Source organism: Arvicola amphibius, chromosome X (assembly GCF_903992535.2).
Source record: "Arvicola amphibius chromosome X, mArvAmp1.2, whole genome shotgun sequence".
NCBI classification, from domain to species: Eukaryota; Metazoa; Chordata; class Mammalia; order Rodentia; family Cricetidae; genus Arvicola; species Arvicola amphibius.
This window is the reverse complement of record NC_052065.1, coordinates 12826831-12851651: the sequence shown is the minus strand read 5'-3', so window position 1 is coordinate 12851651 and position 24821 is coordinate 12826831. Positions and strand designations below refer to the sequence as shown.

The following is a 24821-nucleotide window of genomic DNA, read 5'->3' as shown; positions in this document are numbered from 1 at the left end:
CATTTCCTGGAGAATAAGGAGTGTGGTAATCAATCTGTACGGTAGGCAACAGTCAATATTTGACCACTTTAGTTTAGGAACCAGAAATCATCTGATTCTCTGCTAAATTCAATAGAGAATAAAGGTTGGTTTTGGTTTGGTTTGTTTGTTTGTTTTCTGAGACAGGGTTTCTCTGTGTAACAGCTCTGGCTGTCCTGGATCTAACTCTGTAGACCAGGCTGGCCTTGAACTCACAGAGATCTGCCTGCCTCTGCCTCCTGAGTGCTGGGATTAAAGGCGTGCGCCACTGCCACTGACTAACTTGTGGTTATCAATAGATGGGAGTTCAATTGTTTCTAAGCTTCGCTAAAATTACATAAGTATTATTTTCAGATGGATTGACTCGAGCAAGGCCAGGCAACAAAGGACCCCCCTTTGTCCCAACTTTCCTATTGCTCTTACGGTTTCTGAAAAGGATCTGTGCCATTCAGGCCTCAATTCCAAGAAAAACAGGGAAGAATCACAAAATACAATGCTCCTGTAAGATAAGGCAGACCTTGAAGTCTGGAGTTCAACTCTTAATTGTAAATCAGAGTCTCCTCCCACTCTGCTCATTAAGATCCAAGATCCCAGATTACCAGTACGGGGCTGAAAGTCAGGTTCTAGAGACCTGAAGCATAGAGCCTTAAGGCACTTCCCACTTCTGAATTGTGTTCAGAGCTCTGCAGTCAAACAAGGTTTAAAATCCTTGGGATTGTACTTAATAAAACCATGGGTCTGGTCACTAAATCGAGATTATTAATTTGCAGTCATGACAATGTTTCAGTCACACCCGAAACTTGCAGTTTGTCCTTGAATTGTGCATGCACTGATTTAACAACAGTGTTGCGTATGTATACCTTTGAGGATAAAGATGAAAAACCAATGTCACAAAGTTTGTGTTAGCATGCCAGTAATCAGATAAAAAATCTTTCCGTTTCCTCTAGTCTCCCAAATCAGCATTTATTAGTGCTGCAAAAAAGGCAAGACTGAAGTCCAACCCCGTCAAAGTGCGCTTTTCTGAAGAGGTCATCATCAATGGCCAAGTGTCGGTAAGTTCCCAACTATGTGTGTTGTTATGCAGAGAATCAACTGAGGCAGAGACTCTGTACTCTAGTGAAGGCAATCATGTTACTAGAAGGCCCATTCTGGCCCTGGTTCTTGTCTTTCATGGCGGTATCAAATCTTAAGTGCAAAGGACTTGACTCACCACTGAAGTATGATTAATAAAAACTCAGAGACAGATATTGGGCTGCAACCTGAAGGTGAGAAAAGCAAAGCAGCCAGCCACTGGCCCTTACCTCGACCTCAGTCCAAACTGGCGATCCTGCCTCCAGGAATCTCAGAATGAGACTGAGCCTGAGAACTGTCTTCTCCTGTTTTATAATCCTCTCTAGGTTTGGCATTAAAGGCAGGCACTGCCCAGTTTCAATGGCAACTAATGTGGTTACTGGGATTAAAATTGTGTATTACCACTGCCTGGGCTATAATGCTGACGGGGGGGGGGGGGTCGAGCTGTTTTACTCTCTGATCTTCAGGCAAGCTTTATTTATTAAAATGCGAATGAAATGTCACCACAGCCACCATCTCACTGTCGTCAGAGCTAACACAACCAGAATAGGAGCCAGCCCAGTGATTCCGATGATTCTTGATGTCTTCGAGCCTCACTATTTTGGTCTGGGAGCACTAAGGTTGTCTTATTTATATTGTGTAAAATAAGCTTCCTTTGAAATTTCCACTACATTGTGCTAATTAACTGCGTCCACAGAATAGCCTTTTATGTATTTTGTGAAAAGACTTATGTCTCTTTTGGAGTTGCGCGGTGTGTGTATGTATGAAAGTCATTGAAAGAACAGATTTTGTATATGAATGATTCCCCCCAGGTCGGTACAAATAGGTCTTCATGAAAAGCATGGCTTCATAATCTTCCACGTGGATAATGCCGACATCAAGAGGATACTTCATTTTCTACACTTTCCAGAGACAGGAGAGTGGGTTCTGTTTCATTTTTTTGTTTTTGTTTTAGGTTTTAGGAAGCTTTTTCCAAGGGTACTACTAGTTTGGGGGCCTTGGAGATTCCAGATTTTGATTGTTGATCGTTGTTGGCTGCTGTTGATATTGTGGAAATGATTCCCTAAGGATAGACTGTCATTTGTGATCAGTTTGCTGCAGGTCACACACTCTTTTCTGAAGTTAGCCCTGGATCTGGATTGGAAGCTGTGGACATGTTTCTACAAGCTTTGAGCAAGGCATTTAAGAGTCTTCTTATCACCAGTCCTACCTAAGGCTGTCCAACTTTGAGAGCAGCAAATTGAAATATGCGATAATTCTCCTTCAGCTAAGATAAAATACCAAGGCTAAACCACTTAATGGGGGAAGGCTCCTCACAGTTGCAAAGACTCATGGCCTGTGGTGAGGCAGAACATCATAGCAGCAAGAGATTGTAGCAGAGACTACTCAGCTTGAAACATCCAGGAAGTAGAGAGAAATTGAGCTAGAGATGGAGAAGGAGAGGAAATAAAGGCAGGTAAAATAAGAACGAGAGAAGGAAAATCCATGCACATAGAGGGTCTGAGACTTTCTTCCCTGTTATTGCATCTGGACTCAACCTATTTAATGACATCCCCTTTATTCAGGCAGGTCTTCTCTGTCAATCATCTTTGAAAAGTCCTCACAGAGACATGCTTTACTAATCTTTTAGTTGGCTCTCAATCAAAACTAATTGATAATCAAGATAAAGGATCATGGCTGGTCAATCTGGCAAACTGTTGGGGCACTTTGGGGGAAAAGTCTGAGGCTGTCACTGTTATCCTGGGCACAGTTTATACTGCCCTGTAACCTTGATGCGCTCTGCTCACTGCAATGGATATCCCTTAATCTAGGCACACTGATACCACATGTCACCAAGGCAGAACTCTGTCCCAGTGGGGGAGCAGAAGATGCCAGGCGTAGAAAAAAAAAATAAGTGCATCACATCAAAAATTCATAAGAAACTTACCTTTCCACACCAGGACTTCTCAGCATGTGGCTGGGCATCTAAAGAGAGAATAATGTTCTAGAAGCTTCTGTGACAGTGTCATTTCAACCCCATTTATAACAGGGCTCCTGCGAGGCAGCTGGAATGTGAGGGCACCGTTGCAGGGCCAGTGGTCTCCTGCAGCCTCTGCTCCATTGCCACGATTCTATAGAGGTAGGCCCTTCAGTTGCGTATCTAACCCTAGGCCCATGAAAACTCACTCACTCTAATCTGCTCTTTTCAGTCACAAGGTGCCTTGTCTTCTGATTTAAAGCTAGGCTTACTCAGTGAATCAGGCAGCAAAAGGTCAGAGCGGGAAGCCATGGCAATAGAAATGAGAAGAAATTCAGAGAAAGAAACGGACAGTGAAAACCAAGGGACCAGTTAATGACTTCAACACGGCTCGAGTCTGCTCAGACTGTAAAACACCTAGAAACATCTGTGCATCTGGTCTTCAGTTCCTTCATCTGGAAACCAAAGGACATATGGCTTTGCTATTTCTAAGTCCTCCCCCAACCCCCCTGTGACTCTGTGACACCAAATACATGTGTATAACACAGTGCCCTCCAAGGACACATGACTCTTACAGGAAGACATCTACTTCTCTCCTTAAGCTCGCTCATTGTTTCTCCTGATTTCCAATTAAAGAAGGATCCTAAGGAATGCATCTCTCAGGTTCACTCTTGGTCATATTTCAAATTGGCATCCTGTTTGAGTTATTTCTAGATTATATTATGCGCTGTTCATTATCACTTAGACTTAGCACTTCATTTCTTGTGTGTGTGTGTGTGTGTGTGTGTGTGTGTGTGTGGCACTGGGAATGGAATGCAGAGCCCTCCTACATGCCAGGTTTGCTCGTTAGTCTTCGTCAACTTGGTATAAACCAGAGACACCTGGGAAGAGGGAAAGTTTGTTGAGGAACTGTCTGCATCAGGTTGGCCTGGGGGCCTGTTTCCAGGCTTTTCTTGGATTGCTAATTGGTGGAGGAGGGCCCAGGGCACAGTGAGCGGTGCCATCTCTAGGCAGGTAGTCATGAATTGTATAAGAAAGGCAACTAAATGGCAGCCTGGAACAAAACGAGTAAGCCGTATTCCTCGATGGTCTCTGCTTTGGTCCCTGCCTCCAGGTCCTACCTTGAATTCCTGCCCTAGCTTCCTCCAGTGATGAGCTGTAGCCTGTGAGCTATAATAAATCCTCTCCTCTCCGGGTGGTTTTTAGTCATAGTGTGTTATCACAGCAAGAAAAGAGCTAACTAGGACATCAGGCAAGTGCTATACCACGGAGCTGAAAGCCTTGACCCTGTGTTTTTTCCTTTTAGCACACTAGCTCACCTCTCACGTTTCCCTTTTGAGTTGAAAAACATTCCTAAATGGGTTACAAAGAGTTTCAAAAGATAACTTTACCCTTGAGCTCCTTCAGGCTTGTGACTGATCTGCATGACAGTCACCAGAGACCAGCAGTCTCCTGTCACACAGCGCCATTGATGGTCTTCATTTTGTTCATTTAATCCTGATCCACAAAAGTCAGGACTTGTGCTCCCAAACACAGATGCTTGACTACAAAAGAATTATGCCTGTAATAATGTTTTCCATTGGGAATCTTGCTTTGTAAGAAACTGCATCTGATTTTTCTGATAGGCAAAATGTCTTTTGTTAGATTGTTCTGAGTTATTTGTAGCTGGAAAACAATATTGCTATGAACACCGTAGTTCAGATACCACCAGAGGGATACCTAATTGGTCTTTGAGCATGTAGTTACTTATCCTTTATTATATTGTGATAAGAATAAACAATACACATATGTCGCTAGTGCCAAGAGTAACATTCTAATTTGACTGACCTTCACATCTACCATTCCTCTTTTCTGTTGTTAAACAGGAAACTGTTAAAGACAATTCACTTCTCTTTATGCCAAATGTTTTGAAAGTCTATTTGGAAAATGGGCAGACCAAATCCTTTCGCTTTGACTGCAGCACCTCCATCAAGGTAAGATGACATGCGAACCTCTGGGCCTGCACTCAATATGTGAGATCAAACCAAGACAGAGTGCAGAAACAGAAAAGGCTCTGGGCTTTTTTGTCACTATTGGTGCTGCAAACACTATAACATGCTGTCTATGAAGAAACACCAGGGCTAGTGATTTTAATGCAACTCCAGATTAATTAAAATAGCATGACTCTCACCAAGAAGGTTTGGCACCCTGCCCAAAGTCAACAGGATTTCCCAGCAATTTCAGCCACCAAGAAGATTAGGATGTTAACTACCAATTGAATATCTGCCGCTTTTGGTGTCCAGCAAAATCACGGGTATAATAATTTAAAGATAACATTTACTTCTGATTGCTTTAACCAATTGCTGGAGAATGCTACATAACAAGTTGGACCTAAGTTTACTTCTCAAAAGGAGGTTAAAGGAAGAGCCACCATGCAATCCCATGATTTCTGAGCCACGGGTGAGTTTGACAAAATGGGTTTCATAGCAAAGCCTACGGGTTTCCCCCCATGCTTTTTTCCTAGAAAAGAAAAGCACATATTCTCCTCTTTTTCTTATTGTACAAAAGTATGTTCAGAAATTGATTGCTCCCTAATGTCTCATCAGCCTAAAATAGACTTTCTTCAAATGGCACAGTCAGAAAGACTTTATGGAGGTAAAAATGTACCTAGTGATGATCTGTACCATAGTCTAGCAAGAGACTATCAAGTTTAGGATGTCTATCAATAGTCAACCATTAATTCTCTGCATTTGAAAGGACTCAGAGTAGATCTCACCTGTGCAAATGGTTCTACAAAGCCTACTTGCTGTGCCTTCTTATTTTCATAATACCAGCAAGCAGCTGGGGTTAAATTGCCTTAAATACATGGTGATTCAGTAGGCAATAGAAAGCACAATATTAGTAGATGGGTGTAGGAACACTAAGTCATCCTTAATTGCCCCAGATGAAATACTAGGTCCCTTCATAGAAGACTGCTACTTTGAAATGGTGATGGCTGATAAAATATTTTTCCTTCTTTTCCTACTCAATACCAACATAGTTGATCTAATAATCAATCACCTAAAAGGAGAATCAGAAAATTCTTTCTGTAAAGAATTGGGGCTTTGGGGTCATCTGTTGTCTGTAGGGATTTTTGGATTATTTGTTGCACCAGGAAAACAGCCACAGAGAGGTGGTATTGGGAGGACCTCAGGATCACCTTTTAGGTGAATGATCTTGAAGAACACCGAGAACTCAACCATTTGTTCTCTCACATTCTAGTTCATTATAGAAGAGGGTGAGAAGCTGGATTCAATAAGGGACATCAGCCTATAGGACAGCTTCCAGAGTCTCCTTCCTATGGACACCTACAGGCAGTGCTATAGTCTCCCAGAAATAATGTAACAATATACACAGAGTATTATTATGAAAACTCCCCTCTGTCTTAGTGTCCAGAGTTTATATTAGTGGTTGGTCACATAGACACAACTGCATGGCTGGACTTAGGAACTCGCCCCTCTAGAGGTCAAGTTGATATTGCATGACCCAAGACTGGTTGTGGACTACTGTTAGCAAAGACTGTATGCTATAGTCCAGACCTTTAGAGACAGCATAATGACTCCTGCCCAGCAGACCACTGAAGAGCAAAAAGGTCCTTTCCCAAGCGTGACACAGCAGAGCCACATCTTGCTTTAGGTAGTGCTAATCCATTCCTGCATACACTTTGCGTGAGCAAATGAGAATGCCCATTTGGACCCATGGGCTGTTGTTTGCAGACCCTAGAACGCATGCACAGAAATACATTACTAGGAATCTCTCTGGCCTTTTGGGCTCATTCTTTGTTCTCAGCTGTTCAGCTCCTTGCTGTTATACCTTCTAGCTCACTTGAAGATATATGATAAGACTTGAGTACAGTTCTTACCAGAAACCAATCTAAACCAAAGGACAGTTCTGCTGTTTTTCCTTTTGACTTCTTTATCACAGCAACTCACACTAGTCTGAGTTTTATTTCCTGGTGGATTACAGGTGACAATGAGGAGACTAGGCGCTGTGTAAAGCCTTCCCATCAAATTCAAACTATCTTATCTTGTACCTAACGGCCCTATTAGCACGACAGTCCCTGGTTGGTGGGCATAAAATGGAAAGAGCGCAGTGATGAAAGGAAGGTGACAACTGTTGTGTACAATTTTCCAGAACCCTCCTTACAGAGTTAAATAATAGGGAGTAACTACCAGAGTCACTTTCCACGCCCGCCACTGGTTTACAAAAATGTCACATAGAGTTCATGTAGCCTTCCAAAACCTGGGTTGTGTTTCTCTTTCCTGGATTTTGTGCAAAAAAAAATTATAAAGCAGGAAATATTTTGGATCACATTCAACACACAATCAAGGAATTTTGGTTGAACAGTTATTCTTTGGGGGTGTGTTTGTGTAGGGTTGGCTTTTGTAAATTTTGTCTTAATAAGGCCTGAAGAAATGGCAAAGGAACATAAAGTAGACTCAAATAACAAAACAGTCCATCAAAAACCAATTTTATAGATGAGAAGGCTTTTTTTTTGTCCTGGGCATTGCTAAAACAGCATCCCACTCTCTGCCCACCCAATACCATGACAATTCCAACCCTGCTGTGACAACCAAAGGATGTCTCCAAAAAACATTCAAATGTTGCTCCACGACACCATTTCCTCCCATTGAGAAGCCTTGTTCTACAAGACTTTGGTATTTGACTAAAAATTACCTTAAAGAGTGATAATTTGCTCGTTTCGAATCTATGAGCCAAAAAAAAGGCAGAGCAGATTCGCTGTGCCTCACAGTACAGTCTTTCCTTGTTGACTCAACACATTCTGACTCTAAATGTTTAATCCTGTGAAGGATTACAGACATAGCTTGCTCATTTCACCTTCCCCAGGGATGTGAAATAAACAGAAACTGCTGTGGCAGGGCTCTCTGTGCAAATGGTGTTATAATAAATGCTTTGTAAGTATGAACTCATTTGATTCCCATATCAATCCCAAGGCAGGCATTATTATCACTTCCAGTTTGCAGGTAGGGAAACTGAGATACTGAGAGGTTGAATAACTTCCCAGTGCTGGAATGTTTTTAAGCATGAGAACTGGAATTAGAGCCCAGACATTCTCAGAAGCTTCATTACTACCATGGTGCTCTTTCAGAACAACAGGCCCCGGCCGACATACTATTTGGGGGCAGGACTAAAATGGTGGATATTTCAGGCCTCACAGGTTCAACTCTGTTCATGAAGTGTATGGACAATAAAGCCACTGTGACAATAAAGAGATGGGTTGACTCGGTCCCGATAAAACTTTATTTATCAAAATGGTGTGCGGGCTAGATTTGACATGCAGGCCATACTTACCCAGTCCCTGATGTAGAACACTTTCAGTGTTCGTTTCACTGTTTCCTCATTGAGAAAAAGGGAGACATAAACTAGACCTCTATCTGTTAAAAAGCTTTCTATTTTAAACCCTTTCACAGGGACTGCAGAGATTGCTCAGTGGTTAAAGAGCACTGGCTGCTCTTCTAGAGAATTCAGCTTTGATTCCTGGTACCCACATGGTAGCTCACAACTGCCCATAACTCCCAATTCCAGGCCTTCTTTGAGCCTCCCTGGGCACCAAACATGCGAGTGCTACACACAGCACACATGCAGGCAAAGCACCCAAACACGTTTTTAAAAAAAGAACCTTATATGAACACCAAGCTCCTCTTCCAGCTGTGTATCATACGTCTCAGTATTGAACTCCACAGGAAGTTTGGGTGGTGCTGGAAGCCATAAAGGGCCAAGATTCTGTGCTTTTCCCTCTTAATGCTAGTTGATTTCAGTACCATTTGACAGTATTCCATTACGGAATGTAAAGCCTACATAGATGTAACCCTTTCTGGTCATGATAGTCTCTAAAACCTAAAGAGGACAGTGTTGATTTTGATCTCTCCGTGTCACTGTTTGCTCTGTAAGGATGTCATCTTAACCCTGCAAGAGAAGCTGTCTATCAAAGGCATTGAACACTTCTCCCTCATGCTGGAGCAGAGGACCGAAGGGGCTGGGACCAAGCTGCTGTTGCTTCATGAGCAGGAGACACTCACCCAGGTCTGTGGAGTAACCCCAAGAATGATAATGCCGGTGGGAGCAGAGCATGGGGTACCTCAGAAGACCCTTTCTCCAGCCCTCTCATTGTAGCGTCTCTGTTCCCCAGGTCCTCTCTGCACTACCTTCAGCATGTCTCAGACACCTCAAGAAGACAGCCTTCTTTTTTTTGCCAATCTGTCATAGACTTTCAGTAGTTCTCCAGATTTGTCATTCAAAGGCGAGGCAGATACTGGAATGTAGCCCTGCAGAGTGACATTTTATGTTACTGCAATGGTTTCTCTGCTTGTTTTGATCATTGACAGCAAAACTGTTCACGAATGTATGTAAATGAAGACAGAGTCATCTATATAGTCTTCCGCTCTGGGTGCATACTCTTGACTATTTTGGGGAGCTTGTAGTCACTGCCCCAGTCCCACCCACTATAAATATGCGATCTACTGATGTGTCCCAATTCCTGGTTCCAAAGGTGACACCCCATCTGTTCTCTGGGGAGACAAGCTGACGGCTTACTGCTGCATCCAACATACCACCTTCAATGTCTCAACTTGAAACAAGCTGAGCATCTTGCTCGGGTGTCTAAGTAGCCACTAAGTCCTCTTGCATAGGAAAGTTCAATGAAGAGATAAGAAAGAGGAGGTGGGGGGATATGGTCAGCTGAAGCAGCAGGATACCACCAAGGGATGGAATGACAGGAAGCATTGCCATGCTAAAGTGCTTCTTAATTGGTGCATAATTAAAAGCTAATATCTAGGACGGGTTGGAGGGATGGCTCAGCAGTTAATAACATGTACCGTTCTTCTTGAAGACCTGAGTTCAATTCCCAGAACCCACATCAGATGGCTCACAATGGCCTAGAACATCAGCTCCAGACCTGACACCTCTGGCTTCTTTGGGCACCTGCGGCTCACAAGTACAAACAATTAAAACCAAAAATAATTCTTTAAACAAAAATCAACACCTCACATTTTCACATCAATTCGCTCAAATAGCCCTATTCTTTTGACAGAATTCAAACAGGATGTGACGGATTAGGAAAATCGCAACGTATGTTGATTGCCACTTTTGTATCTAATTTGACCTATGATCAGGTTTAAATCTACATAGCCATATTTAAAGTCACCTGTAAAATATCCCACAACAAAGCACTCTGCGAAATATGTGGCTTATTTTATGCAGTGTCATAGGAGACCCATCACTTATATTCGGAACCCCTCAAGTGAAAGCTTATTGTGTATCCAAGTTCCCCTGGAAATAGAACCTTAGCCAAACACCTGAATGTGCGGAAGTTCCCTGAGAGCTTATGATCAGTACTGGGAGAGGGGTGGAAAATAGGAATGGGGCAAATTGGGAGCCAACAGAAATTTCTCAGCAAGCCAGTTTCCAGCATGGGACTAGAGCCGCATCTGATTAGGAAGCTCCGAGTGACATGCGTGTCCGTGGTACCTCACCTGGAGTGTGCTGAGCAGGCAGTTGGCATTGGTAGCAGGCTATGCCTGATGACTCGCTGACCCATCCAATGGTCCCAGACGCATAGAATAAATAGCCTTCAGTTTGTGTCTGTGAGAGTGGGCAGCGCACCGGTTTCTGAGTCTAATGGAAGTTCCACAACATTTTCTTTTCCTTAGAGTTCTACTATAAGGGCCTTCTAGGAAAACATTATGGTGATTGAGGTGAACAAAGAATCACAACTTTTTGTGATACTGCATATCTAGAGCTTAATAAAATGGGCCAAATAGCCTGAAACAAAGCAACTCCATCCTTTTGAACCATCCAGTACAATGGAACTGTTAGAGTCTCAGAGCAGGATAAGAACTGGTGTGATATCGCTGTGTATATGAGCTCTTGTCATCTTCTCTCCTTTCCCGTGATGCTTTCTCTTTCTTTCCCCAGCCTCTCCTTTGAACATTCCCATAACAAGTCCATTATGTACAACCCCTAGCCCTAGAGTCTGCTTCTGGGGACCCCAGCCTTGCACAAAGGCCAAATTGAAGATTTTGTTAATATAGGAAAAAAAGAGGAGTGTGATTCTTTGGCTCTCAGTCCTTTATCAGTCAGCACCTATGAATTCTTAAATGATGTGTTTGCTCTTCCAGGTGACACAGAGACCCAGCTCCCATAAAATGAGGTGTCTTTTCCGGATCAGTTTCGTCCCAAAGGATCCAATTGACCTGTTAAGGAGAGATCCGGTCGCCTTTGAGTATCTCTATGTTCAGGTAGGTAAATGTTTAGATCGTTCTATATAAATGTTGAGATGAACATAAGTCAACCCCATCATTGTGTTTCTTTCCATCCTCCATCCGAAGCACAACGAACCATAAAATAAGGATGTGATACTCTTTACATGTCTATATTTGGTTTTGAAATAATTTTATACTCCCATAAAAGTTTCAAGAATCTCGATCCCTCCATCCCGATTCATCGATCATTAGTATTATCTCATTTGTATTTTAGTTTAATACAGGTACATATTCCTGTTCTCTTTCATCTCAGAAATTCAGACACAAACATTTATTCTCCAGCACAAGAAAGCTAGTTGCTTGAATAATATATTATTTTTGATATTAAATATGCCATGTATTTTCCAATAACAAGGATGTTTTCTTATATAAACTCTGTTTAATAAAAAAAAATCAAGAAATAGGACACCGATGCAGGCCCCTTATCTCATCTTTTATCTACATCCAAAGGATGCCTGTTGTACCCCAAATATCCTTTATGCCATCAGGTTTTCCAGAATAGAATTCACTGTGGAATCTAATTTTGCATGTAGTTTGGTTGTCAAGTTTCTTTGGTGTCCGTAAATCAGGTGTATCCTTTATCCTCCTTTGGTGACTTTTGTGACATTGAATTTAAAAAGTAATAATCAGACATTTCATAGAAATCTTTCCATTTGGGTTTCTCTATTATTTTCTCAGGGTTAGGTTGAAGTTATGAGTTGGCAAGGAATGGCATAAGGGACTGTGTCCTTTTCAGGGTAGCATCTGAGGAGCAACACGTTGCCAGGTTATCCCCTTAATTGTGAGGCTAACTTTGACTCTTATGTGGGTAGTGTCCTTGTAAAAATTAATAACCTTTCTTTTGTAGTGACTATGAAATTTGTGGCAAGTCATTTTGTGACTTTTATCATCTTACAGTTCATCAAATTGTCACCCACTAATTTGTATTAATAGTGTTAATTGGTGATTCTTGCTTGAATCTATTGTTATCAGGATGATTTAAAATGACATGTCTAATCGCATTATGTCTTCTTTGTTGATCAGTTGGCATACTATAAAAGTTCTTCCTTCTCTGTATATTTATTCATTCATTTTGGCACTTAAATTTCTCTGAGATACCACAGTAATGATTAATATTAGGATTAATAATTTTCAGAATTTTAAGATTTTTAAAAATACATATATCTTCTCTAGATGGTCTATTTTATATTATATTAACAAAACTGCCAGGGATACGTAGCTGGAACAATTTGTCTAAGAGGAAATGTATTGATATAGATATATGTGGGTAAGTTCAGGTGATTCAATATTTAGTTGTTCCTATATTTTTGTCAGTCAATCCTATCATTCTGGCTTAAATTTCCCAATGCAATTGGAGTAAACATTAATCATCTATTTATTGGGTCTGGACAGATGGCTCGACAGTTAAGAGTACTGGATACTCTTCCAGGGGACCTGAATTTGATTCCCAGCCTCCACATGGCAGCTAACAACCACCTGTAACTCCAGTTCTAAGGGATCTAATGACATCTTACTGGCCACTATGGGCACTGAATGTACATAGTACATAGACAAGGTTATTGGCAAAACACTCATACACCTAAAAATAATTTTAAAAAATCTCGAAAAAAGAATCTATTTCTTTAATGTGTAGCACATAGAATCACCCAAAGTGTCTGTAAGCATGGTTTGACCTTCACATTCACAAAACCAGGAGAAAAACAAGTCAAAAGACAGTCAATATTAGGTTAAAGAGAGATGCAAACAAGACAGATGTGACAAATTACGTATCTTGGGATCAAATGGCAATAAGCCCTAGAGATCAGAAAAGAAGCCAGAGAAAAAAGAAGCAGAATGTACTAGGACATTCTAGTATTCAGGATCCTCAGAAAAGACCCCAGTAACTTTCCCCATCTCTGTGGTCTTTGAACAAGAATTTTTTTTTTTAGCTCAAGAGGTTGATTAATGTTCATGAAGATAGCTCTGCTCCTCCAAGATAAGTCCAATCCTGTTCAGTATGTACAACCTTTTATGAAAAAATAATTTTAAATGTATATTGCATTTTCGAACCTAAACAGCGAGACAATCATGTTCTGGGTTTTCTCAGAGTTAAATGAGGTCATATGCACCCCGGACTTGGCAACAATGACCTCTGTTCCTCCAATAGGCCAGGAAACCTAGCCGATTGTGGCTGCATAAAATGAAGAGTTTGATTCTCAGCTTACCGGTTACTGTGCCTTCACCATACTCCAGCTGAGTGTCACTCAGAGGCTAGGTCACCTCTGATAAGACCATGTGCTACAATTATTAGCTAGTTAGGAGCAATGAATAGCTCCAGGTACCTGTTAGTATAAAGCTTTAGACAGTGAAATACAGGTACAGGCTGCTCTCTATAATTACAGTCTCATCTTGAGAACAGGATGGTGCTTTCAAACCATTCGGCTTCTGTTTAAACAGCACAAGAAGTCTACTGCCTTTGTAAAGGGGAAAAACATGGCTGTGCTTGTCTTGTGCTTTGTTTAAGGTGTGTCTGCTCAAATTAAATGCATGGAGAGTTTTCTCATTTGAAAGACATCTTTTATACCAGAGGACTGGCCTCAAAATAAGACAAACTGTCTGGAGAGTTTGCCTGGGGACTGGAAGAAAAAGGCTGATGTTGTTTCTGTTTTCCTGTCTTGCCTTTCATGGGGGTGGTGGTTTATCTACTTCTTAAAGGAATAGGCTGCAGGGGGGATGGATAGCTGTATACAATGGGCAATGGAGACTAAAATCAAACAACTATTATCTTATATTTCCCCCTCAGAGAATAAGAAATGAATGTGGGATTTTTTTTTCTTTTGGCCTCAGACTCTACTTGGAAATGACTGTATCACAGACTGTGTGGTGCGTCTAAAATAACCCATCTGTCTACTAGAAGTCAACAGGTCTCCTGGGTGCCTGTGTTGGGTTTTAAGCTACTACAAAGACACAATGAAAATTGCCTGGAGAACAGAAGAGGAAACAGAAGCCACACATAGTACTTTACAAGACCAAAATCAATTTAACTTAGCAGACTCGTAACGAGGACAGTCACCATTGGCCAGATGAAGCATAACGATGCAAACTGGTTTCAGTAGTGATCATACGTATTCATCTCTGAGTCATTAATAGCCCATGAGGTCTTTTACCGATTTTCGCATATATATTAGCAGTAAACTCTAATGATCTAGACTGTTCTAATTCATAATGATTATAAGTTTGCTGAGGTTTGCCCTCTTCACTCTCCATTCAGAAAAAAAAAGGGTGTTTATACCAATTAGTAAACAGGATGCAACCCATGAGCCACCAAAATCTTTACAAACATGTTAGTAGTAATATTGTTGTCCTCTTAAGCATATAGTAATTACAGATGACCTTTTTAGAAGCATACTATTCACCTGAAAGACTGTATTTTAAGTAATAGGTTTAAGAGCAATAAAAGGATGATTAATCTCTCTTTCACACACACACACACACACACACACTCGTGTGTGTGTATCATTTATATTGCACACCAACTCTCCAGGGTCATTCTTAACTAATTATATAATAATTAAGAGACTAATTAATTGCCTTGTCAAAAGAGTCATGCAGAGGTCTGATGAAACACCACAAACCAAAGGCAACTTTTTTCGAATGTGGTTTTTTTTCAAAGCATTGAACTGGAGCTTGCTTGATATCTTCAGAGAGTTCCTGCTATCATGGTGGGAAGTATGGCAGGCAGGCATTTTGTTAGAGCAGTAGCGATGAGTTTCTATCTTGATCCACAATCACAAAGCGATAACTCAGAAAGTCATGGGCTTTTGAAACTTCAAAGCCCACTCCCAGTGATACACTTACCCCAACACTGCTACACTTCCTAATCCTTCTTAAAGAGTTCCACTGACTGGAGACCAAACATTCAATCATATGAGCCTATAGGGACCATTTTTATTCAAACCACCACAGCAAGGTAAAACAGGAATGGAAAAAAAATGGTTCAGGCCAGCCAGAGGTCTTGGGAAAAGTAACAGTAATGACTCGTGTTTCTATAACACATTCCATTTATGAATTATCACCTTAGAGCTATCACAGCAACCTTTCAAATTAGCTAGCTCTCAAGTTAGTTGTTCTTCAGAGTTCAACCATTTTTTTTACAGAAGAAAACTAACACGTCATGACTAACACTGTATTGGTAGTTGAAATAGCCTACTGTCAAACCTGGGCTTTTTTATCTAAGTTTTATACATGCATACATGTATAGTTGAAATAATATACTGTCAAACCTGGGCTTTTTATCTAAGTTCTACACACACACACACACACACACACACACACACACACACCTGTTTTGAATCCTTATGCAGTAGCAGTTTTCAAAAACATTATTTGACAAAATAACTTCTAACAAACCAGCTTCTAGGACTGGAGCAATAGCTCGGTCCTTAAAGAATATAAACTCATGGGCTTCATCTCAGGAGCCCACATTAAGCAAAAGTAAGACACAGAAGCACCAGCTTGCAATCTCAACATCAAGGAAGTAAAGACAGATAAGTAGACCCCAGAGGATTGTCAGCCAGCTAGCCTAGCCTTGGTAAATTCCAAGCTAGTGACAGATCCTGTAAAACTATAAATAATAATAAAAAGGTGGATGACTCTTGAGGTCCAGCATTCAAAGATGCCCTTTGACCCTAACACACATAAACACACACATGCTTGTGCACCCATACATACATGTGAGCACACACAGGCACACACCACATTCTGGGCTTCCAGTTCTCTTAGTGGATTGTATGAAACAATCTTACCTAGGCTGTTAACATGTTGGGGCCAAGATCGCCTCAAGCACTTGGCCATGATTGTTAAAAATCAAAATTAAAAAAAAAAACAAAATTGCAGCTTTAAAGTGTTTTTGAGTGTATGACCCAACCATCCCAGGTCTTGTTGCTGAACAGAGCCCCTTCAAACACAAGCTGCTGTGTGCTCCAGGAAACTGTTAGGTTTGTCAGGGGAAAAAAGGTGAAAGTCCTTCTTAGGGAGGCATTGGGAGGACGATTGGACTCACTTAGCAATGAAGCCGTGGACTGAGAAATATACATCCATCATATGTAGATGCAACGCCTATGATGTGCTAAGTATGCAGTGTTTAAATACTACATACAGAAGCCATGTAGTGGTACGTGGTCCTAACTTCATGAAAATCAGTATGAGGTGATTACTAATGTGCTTCTCTTAGAAAGGAAGCAAAAAATAAGTTGCTGCACGTGTTTCCCTTTAATGTCTACTTGAGAGAAGGCAAAGAATCCAAGAAGGATACAGGAAATGGTATAGGTTTGTCTCGAACTAGAACCCTGTTGTCAATATCTAAAAACCAGGCAGCACACATACAGAATCTGCTTACATAGTCTGCACGTTTTTTCCACTCTCCGCTCCCAACTTTGCTCCTAACAAGAGAGAGGAATCCACTACTCAAGTCTAGTATCTGTGGCCATTTTAGCGTACATACTCAGCCACTTTGGTTAACTGAGATGCGGTCTGGTGATTTTGCTCAGGCTCGCCTTGAATTTGTAGTTTACTGTGATGGTTTGAATGAGAATGCTCCCCATAGGCTCCTGTATTTGAATACGTGGTCTCCAGTGGGTGGAACTGTTTGGGAGAGTTAGGAAGTGTGACCTTGTTAGAGGAGGTGGGACACTGGATGTGGGCTTTGATGTTTCAAAAGCCCTCATTTTAAGTTAGGTCTCTGCCTCACTTTGAATAAGGATGTGAGCTCTCAGCTACTGTTCCAGCACCATCCCTGCCTGCCTGCTGACATGTTCCCTGCCATGATGGTCATGCACTCACCCTCTGAACTGTAAACCCCCAAGAAACTCCTCCTTCTGTAAGTTGCCTTGTTCGTGATACTTAGAACAGCAATAGAAAAGCTAAGACATTCACATACCGCAGCTTCAGAAGTAGCTGAAACTATAGGGTGAAATACCGTACATGGCCTACATTTTGACCCATGTGCTGAACAAATCGATTCCAAGAGATAACTTCCGCATAATCACGTGTTTGAAATGGGAGGGCTGCAGCCATTGAAATGAATAGGTTTAAATAGCTACCCTTAGAGCATGCGCCAATGCCCAGTGATAAAGCACACAAATCGTAATCCTTAAGCAGATATAGTGAAGTGGTTCCTATGAGCCCCACTCACGGATGAATAAACTGAGGTCAAGAGTTCAAATAAATGGTAAGGTTTCAAACATGATAGCTATCATTGGCAAAGCCAGGACTGCAAACCCCAGTTCCACACAAAGTAAGACTAGGAATGACATAAAGTAAATCTTTAGAAGAGTGCTTACAGCTTCCAAGTACAGTTTAACAATTTAAGTCCTCACAACACCTTGCAATTAGAAAACAGCATCACTCCATTTTAGAGAAAGGAAAACTGAGGCACCACCAAGTTAGAAATTTGCCCAAAGCCACAACTTGTGTGAAATGAATGAAGTTTGGAAGCCAGGATTCCAAGTCCAGCAGCAAAAACCGCATTCCTCCACCGTGCTTCCGTGTTCAGCTTCAGCACCTGTGTTTGGCAGTTCCGTCCCCAAATTCTTAATTATTTTTACAAAAAAGCTAAATATTTAAATAACAGCTTGTCGATGACTGTTAAACGTTTTGTGTGGTCTCTGTGTTTGTGCAATTAAAGACTGACTCGACTCCAAGCAGCACGATGGAGATGTTTCCACATTTAGCCTCGGTACCTTAAAAGTGAAGGTTGAAACACTGGGGAAACGCTTGTCACCTGCTCCTCTAAAGGGGAGCACAAGGCAGTCCATGCGCTGATGAACTGCGCCCTCTGCTGGTCTCTTTGCAGAGTTGTAACGACGTCGTTCAGGAGCGATTTGGACCTGAGCTGAAATACGACATTGCCTTGCGGCTGGCCGCCTTACAAATGTACATCGCCACTGTCACCACCAAACAGACGCAGAAAATCTCCCTCAAATACATTGAGTAAGTGTTCACACTTAGTGCGGTGAGATGCCGTGGCTTTTCCTTTACTTTTCTGTATCTGTTTGCAAAGTTCATCTTGTTCGTGGCCAAATCTTTGTACACTAGTGGGAAAATAGACAAATATTTTGTCTTTTATAATAGGAAAGATCCATTTCTCACTTTACCCACCTTTAGGAAACTGCAGGCAAAGTGAAAGTAAGTTCCTAAAGTGATATGTACGCCCCAGAATGATGGCTTGCTCCTGCCACCCCATCAACTTTAGCGGTAGAGTGTCCTGAGGCAGAAAGCTTACCATGGGTACAAGACCAGTCGGGACCACATAACAAGATTTTGTCCCCAAAACACCATAAAGAAACAGCTCAGCCTGATAGTGCAGGCCCATCATTTTAGCTATTCTTGAGGCTGAGGCAGGAGAATCCCGAATTCTGGTGCAGCAGACGGAGTGCAAGGCCAACCTGAGCAATTTACTGTGCTCCTATCTCAGAGTCAGCACATTTGGTGCCCAGGGTTTACTTCAAAGATAAATGGGTAAACTGAGGTACAAGATTATTAAGTAGCTTGTTACTTTTCCAATTCACAGTATAGGGGTAGGGGTTGGGAAGGGTTAAATCCCAAGCAGTGGAACTACTCTTTGTGCCTGAGTTTGTGTGATAGACGGGATTATTGTGAGAGTCTATTTAGGCTTGGCCGCCCCTCAAAAATACACCAATTAAAGAGACAAGTAATAAGAAGAAAAGAAGAAAGAAGATGAATTTCATGTGGTAGAACTGAGACGAGGAATAAAAAAAAATGGGCCCCAAGTCTGTCTTTAGGTTCATGACATGAGATTTAGATTTGTGGAGTTTAGGTTTTAATAGCGGGCAAGAGGTATATGCAACTCAGCAGTCTTGATCAAGGTGTGGCCCCGCCTACCATTTACTCTTCATTGTTTGGTCTCTGATAAATGGTGTTCAGATAAAATGTGGGGAGTGTATGATATTTCTTCCTAGGAGGCAAGGTCCTCCTCTGGATGGTACCACACTTCAGCCATTGCCTTCTTCCAGTGTGATATTATTGGAAGAATTCATTTTCTAGGGGCTCCTTTGTCTTAACAGCCTGCTAGAACAAAGAATGGGCACAATTGTCTCTTTAGACTCCCTCCTCTCCTGCTAGGGTGGCTATAGAACAGTGATTCTTGACCTGTGGGTCACAACCCCTTTGGAGTTCAAATGTCCTTTTCACAGGGGTTGCCTTAAAACCATCAGAAAACATAGATCTTTATGTTACGATATGTAACAGTACAAAATTACAGTTATGAGGTAGGAATGGGACAATTTTGTGGTTGGGGGTTACCACAACTTGAGAAACTTTATTAAAGGATTGCAGCATCAGGAAAGTTGAGAACCACTGTTACAGAGGGACATTTTCCGAAGCTTCTTCATGGAAGGAGATCAGCTGGGCCTGGTGGCTCACACCAATAATCCTAACATTGAGGGAGTCTGAGTTAGAATCACAAGTTTGAAGCCATCCCAAGTCACATAATAAGACCATGACAAAAATAATAAAAAGAGCGAGCTGGAGACATGAGCCAGTGGTTAAGAGTACTTGCTGCTCTTGCAGAGGACATGAGTTTGGCTCCTAGCATCCATCTGATGACTTACAACCCTCTGTAACTCCAGTCCCAGCACAAACTGGCACCCTCTGCTGGCCTCTGTGGGCACCGTGCATGCATTTAGTACACATACAAACATGCAGGCAAAACACGCGTGCACATAAAATAAAAATAAATCTTAAAAATATGCCACAATCAGAAAGCATAGTGCCTTGATATCTGTGTAGGAAAAAAAAACTGGGGAGTGCTGGCAAAGATGTCACGCAACAAAGTTGACTCTGTGGAGCACATCTTATTTGTAAACTTTAGATGTTTTCTCTCGCCGAGGATGCCATTTTACCAGCTGCATCCCTCTTTGGCCAAGGAAAATTTGCTTTTCTTAGAAAATAGATGGTTTGTATTGCCTCCAGCTGATGAATCTATTTAAGGGTCATCCTTTAAGAGGGAACGCTTGGGCTCTCAGCAAGAGATTCTCTAGCCTAAAGCAAACACCACTTACTTCATCCCAGCAGCTCTTTATGCTAACAAAAAGGTGAACTCACCAGACTGAATCCATATCTCCACGCCATGCTAAAAGCTCTGGATTTCTCTCCATCTGCACTCAAAACAAGGACAAATGAAAATAATCCCACTCTCCAAAGGCACTTCCTCAGGGGCTGCCACACTGCCCAACCTTTAGCCTTTGCTCAACAGGCTTTGGAGCCTGGGTTGGGGAGGACTAGAGCTCCAATTTCCTGCCCCCAGTGCCACTGTTCGGGCTATTATAAATTTACCTACTGGCAACTAAATGATGAAAAGCCCTCCTATACGATTCACTCCCTTGAGTGGTCCATCCCTTTCTCCCTGGGGTGTATGCATAATAACTGCAGTCTGAAAGACTGTTCACAAACAGGTCTCAATATCAGCTGGCCACATTTACATGTTCCTTCTCCTGCTGCCTAAAGTGTTTAGGGACAGATAAAACTGGCTGCCATTTGCAAAGGCGCCTACTCAACTAGAGAACGTATTCAGACAACTTAAATGCATCTGGGGAGCTGGGGACACAGCTCAGTCACTAATATGCTTGCTGTGTAAACATAAGGACCAGAATTTGAGCCCCAGAAGCCATGCTTTTAAAAGTTGGCAATGCATGTGGCGTGTGCATGTAATCCCAGCACTGATAAAGAAAAGTCAGCAAGCCTAGCCTACCCAGTGAGGTTTAGGTCAGTGAGAGACCCTATCATCAGGAAACTAGCGCCCCTTTCTGCCCCTCCTGTCTAGCCACTTTTTCCCAAGGAGGACATTGTGCAGCCCAGAACCTCTCAAAGATAAGTAGCTTCACTTGAAATCTTGCAGTCTGCAACTGTGCTGGCACCACTCAGTTTGTCTACCAAATATTTGACTGAGCATTCTATATGGCATTTCCATCAGACAGTAGAAAGCACTAATTTGTAGTAAATATAATCCTGACTATCAAGGAACTTGTGATCTGAGTGTAACGATGAGGTGCAAAGATATATTAGTGAAAGAACACACGCCCAAGAATATCTACACAGTGCGAATTAGTATTGGGAGGGTAAGTGGAGAGCGGGGGCACACAGAGTTGGGTAGACAGAGAAGGGGATAAATCTGGGAAGCTAGGAGAGTGGGGATCACTGCGATCAAAACATGTTGTAGAAAACCCCTCCCCCATAAAAAATGTATTTTAAAAGATACAAGGATGTGAAAACTTACTAGAATAATAATATAGGACTGGGGCACATGACTAGCATAAATACAGCCTTGGGTTCCTGCCCTAGTGACGTGCCCCTCCAATGCATATATATGTGTTTTATATGTGTGCCTATTTTATCTTTTTATTTTGAATTTTTCTTTTGTTCTTATCTATGCAATGCATCCTGGCTACAGCCTCCCTTTCTTCCATTCTTCCAGGTAACCCCTCCATTTCCCCTCTCCCCCAAATCCACTGCTTCTCTGTTTCCCTTCAGAAAAGAGCAGGACTCCCAGAGATATCAATTGAACACACCATAACAAGGTGCAATAAGATTAGGCACAACCCCTCAGATCAAGGTTGGAGAAAACAACCCAATAGGAGAAAGGGGGGTCCAAAAGCTGGCAAAAGAGTCAGAGATATCCTATGCTCTCACTGTTAGGAATCTGACAAGAGCACCAAGCTATTGAGCCGTAACATATATGCAAAGGACCTAGGTCAGACCCATGCAGGCTCCATGATTACCACTCCAGTCTCTGTGAGCCCCTATGAGCTATGTTAGTACACTCAGTGGGCCATGTTCTCCTGGTATCCTCGACCCCTCTGGCTCCTACAATTCTTCCTTGACCTCTTACATGGGGTTCCCGAGCTCTGTCTAATATTTGGGTATGGGAATCCTCATCTGCTCCCATTAGCTTCCAGAGAAAGCCTCTCTTATGAAGACTGGTCTAGGCACTGAAGTATGAGAACAGCAGAATATTGTTAGGAATCATTTCATTGATTTCTGGGTTTTTGTTTTTGTTGTTTTGTTGGTTGTGGTGGTCAGTCATGTTTTGTTCTACTGTAGGTCTCTGAGCCCTAGCACCCCATATGTCTCTGTGTGTGTGTGTGTGATATGTGAGTGTGTGTGTTTTAAAATAAAGACACAAATAGCCCTAAGGCATGCAAATCAATGAAGACAATAAGAACAAGCTGAGGAAGACAAATAAACATATTAGAAATATCTGGATATAGGATTATGTATTTAGGAGACTGAAATTGGTTGAACAAAATGACTCTTTAATGTCCATTGTTAGTGTTCTTTCTACAGGGTGAGGGATATATATATATATATATATATATGTTTCTTTTTAAATGTGAACATGTGTATCAATGATCCAATAAGGTGTTTCCCACATGGAAATGAAAACTTGCTTCTCTGTCTTACCAAGAGTCCATTTGTTCTGACAAACAGCAGAGTGTCATTTGGTTTTATGGAAGTCATCATCACAAGAATTAGGGAATGAATGATGCACTTTCTGTTGCAGGAAAGAATGGGGCCTGGAGACATTTCTTCCATCTGCTGTGCTGCAGAGCATGAAAGAAAAGAACATCAAGAAAGCTCTCTCCCACCTTGTCAAAGCAAATCAAAACTTGGTACCACCGGGTAAAAAGGTATCCCAGTTACATCTTAATAGAATCTAGATTTTAAGCAGAGACATTTGCCTTCATTCAAAAAGGTCATTTAAAATGAGCCCATAAAGAACACACTTGGCATACCACGTTTCCAGAAGAACTTTGTACACTATTTACATATGCCTAAAAAGAACAAAAACTGCTGATCCTTCCAGAAATCTATTCCTTTCTCACAAATTGGAAACTCCTTATTGTACGGGGCCGGAGGAAAGTGGTGCTCACATGAGACTTTTCCATCAAGGGATCAAATCACAAGACAATTGTATACTTTTATCCTGTAACTGGTTGCTGCTCAGACTAACTTAAATGCACAGCAGCTAGTAAGGAGCTCTGCAGGCCAGTTACTGTAGTCATTAGGGATTATCTCCAAGGAAGCTGTGGACATTGGGTAAGATATAATGCTGATACTCTTGGCATTGTGAAATACGAAGCAGCTATCCTTCCTTGATCTATTCTGACCACATGCCAGGGTCACCCCTCCCTTAATTGTCACAAACAAAAATATGTCCTAATGATCAAAATCACTACCACCAACATTCCCAGTAAATCTTACAATGGGAAGAGAAAGCAAAGTTATTTCTGTCACTGGCCATTGATAGTAAAATCTTTGTATTCATTTCTGTTTTCATTAAGTGGGAGACACACAAAGTCCACATAAAAGAATACTGTTGGTCAGGAAAAGAAAGATATGGTTTAGAAGTAACAACACAACAAAAATTCCAGTAAGGAGAAGGGCAAGGAGTCTTAAATCTCTGAGCCTGTAAGACAGGGAACGGCCAAGTACACATTGCCGCTGATATGGGCTATAGATACTGGCCTGACCCCAGTGCAACTCACCATCCATGCGGGCAGTCCTTTGCTTTTAGTATCCTATTCCCCATCAGTTTATAAGGTTTCACCTCATAAACTTTTTTTTCAAACATATGATCAACTTCAGCCTGCTCTCAGTCACACTCTCCTTCCCGGTTTCAAAGGAAAATGACTCCAATCACCTCACTGTGAGCACTCGGCTTCAGAGAAATAGCAAGATGCCATGGGTCAAGAGTTTTCTGATTCCTAGAGCTGGGATACTGCTCGGTCGGGAAAGCACTTGCTACACAAGGAGGAGGACCTGAATTCAGTCCCAGAACCGCAGGCCGGGCGGTGGTGGCGCACGCCTTTAATCCCAGCACTTGGGAGGCAGAGGCAGGTGGATCTCTGTGCATTTGAGGACAGCCTGATCTACAAGAGCTAGTTCCAGGACAGGCTCCAAAGCCACAGAGAAACCCTGTATTGAAAAACCAAAAACCAAAAAAACAAAAACAAAACAAAACAAAAACAAAAACAATAATAACAAAAAAAAAACATGGTTCTATCAATCCCGGAACCCATGTAATGATGGTGCATGTGGTGACAATCCCAGCGCTGGGAAGATGGACATAGACTCACTGGAACAACTCACTTGAATGCACTTGCCAGCCAGTCTAGCCTGCTTAAAGACCTTCAGGCCTATGAGTTACAGTCTCCAATAAAATGAGGTGGCTGACTTCTGAGAAATCATGCCTGAGTTTGTCCTCTGTCCTCCATGCACACATGCACTCATACACATGCACACCTTTACATACATGTACACACACACACACACACACACACACCCCTACACACTTTAGTTTCATGGATTTTGTCCTTATTTGCCCCAAATTGATTTCTGTTATCTAATTTTATTTGGTTTATTTTCAAAGCCTCATCTACTGGTCTCATAATAATTTGGCATCCACCAATTTTAGTTAG

The 24821-nt window shown here is 41.8% G+C and overlaps 1 protein-coding gene across 1 annotated transcript in view; it reads left to right on the top strand.

The window, feature by feature from the left end:
- Frmpd4 (FERM and PDZ domain containing 4) overlaps nucleotides 1–24821 on the top strand; it is a 242977-nt gene that overhangs the window by 199274 nt on the left and 18882 nt on the right. Inside the window, exons 5-10 of the mRNA XM_038316635.1 lie at nucleotides 966–1070; nucleotides 4912–5019; nucleotides 8978–9109; nucleotides 11203–11322; nucleotides 18179–18315; nucleotides 22904–23030. Of these exons, the coding sequence (XP_038172563.1) occupies nucleotides 966–1070; nucleotides 4912–5019; nucleotides 8978–9109; nucleotides 11203–11322; nucleotides 18179–18315; nucleotides 22904–23030 (729 nt within the window). The remainder of the gene's footprint in view (nucleotides 1–965; nucleotides 1071–4911; nucleotides 5020–8977; nucleotides 9110–11202; nucleotides 11323–18178; nucleotides 18316–22903; nucleotides 23031–24821) is intronic.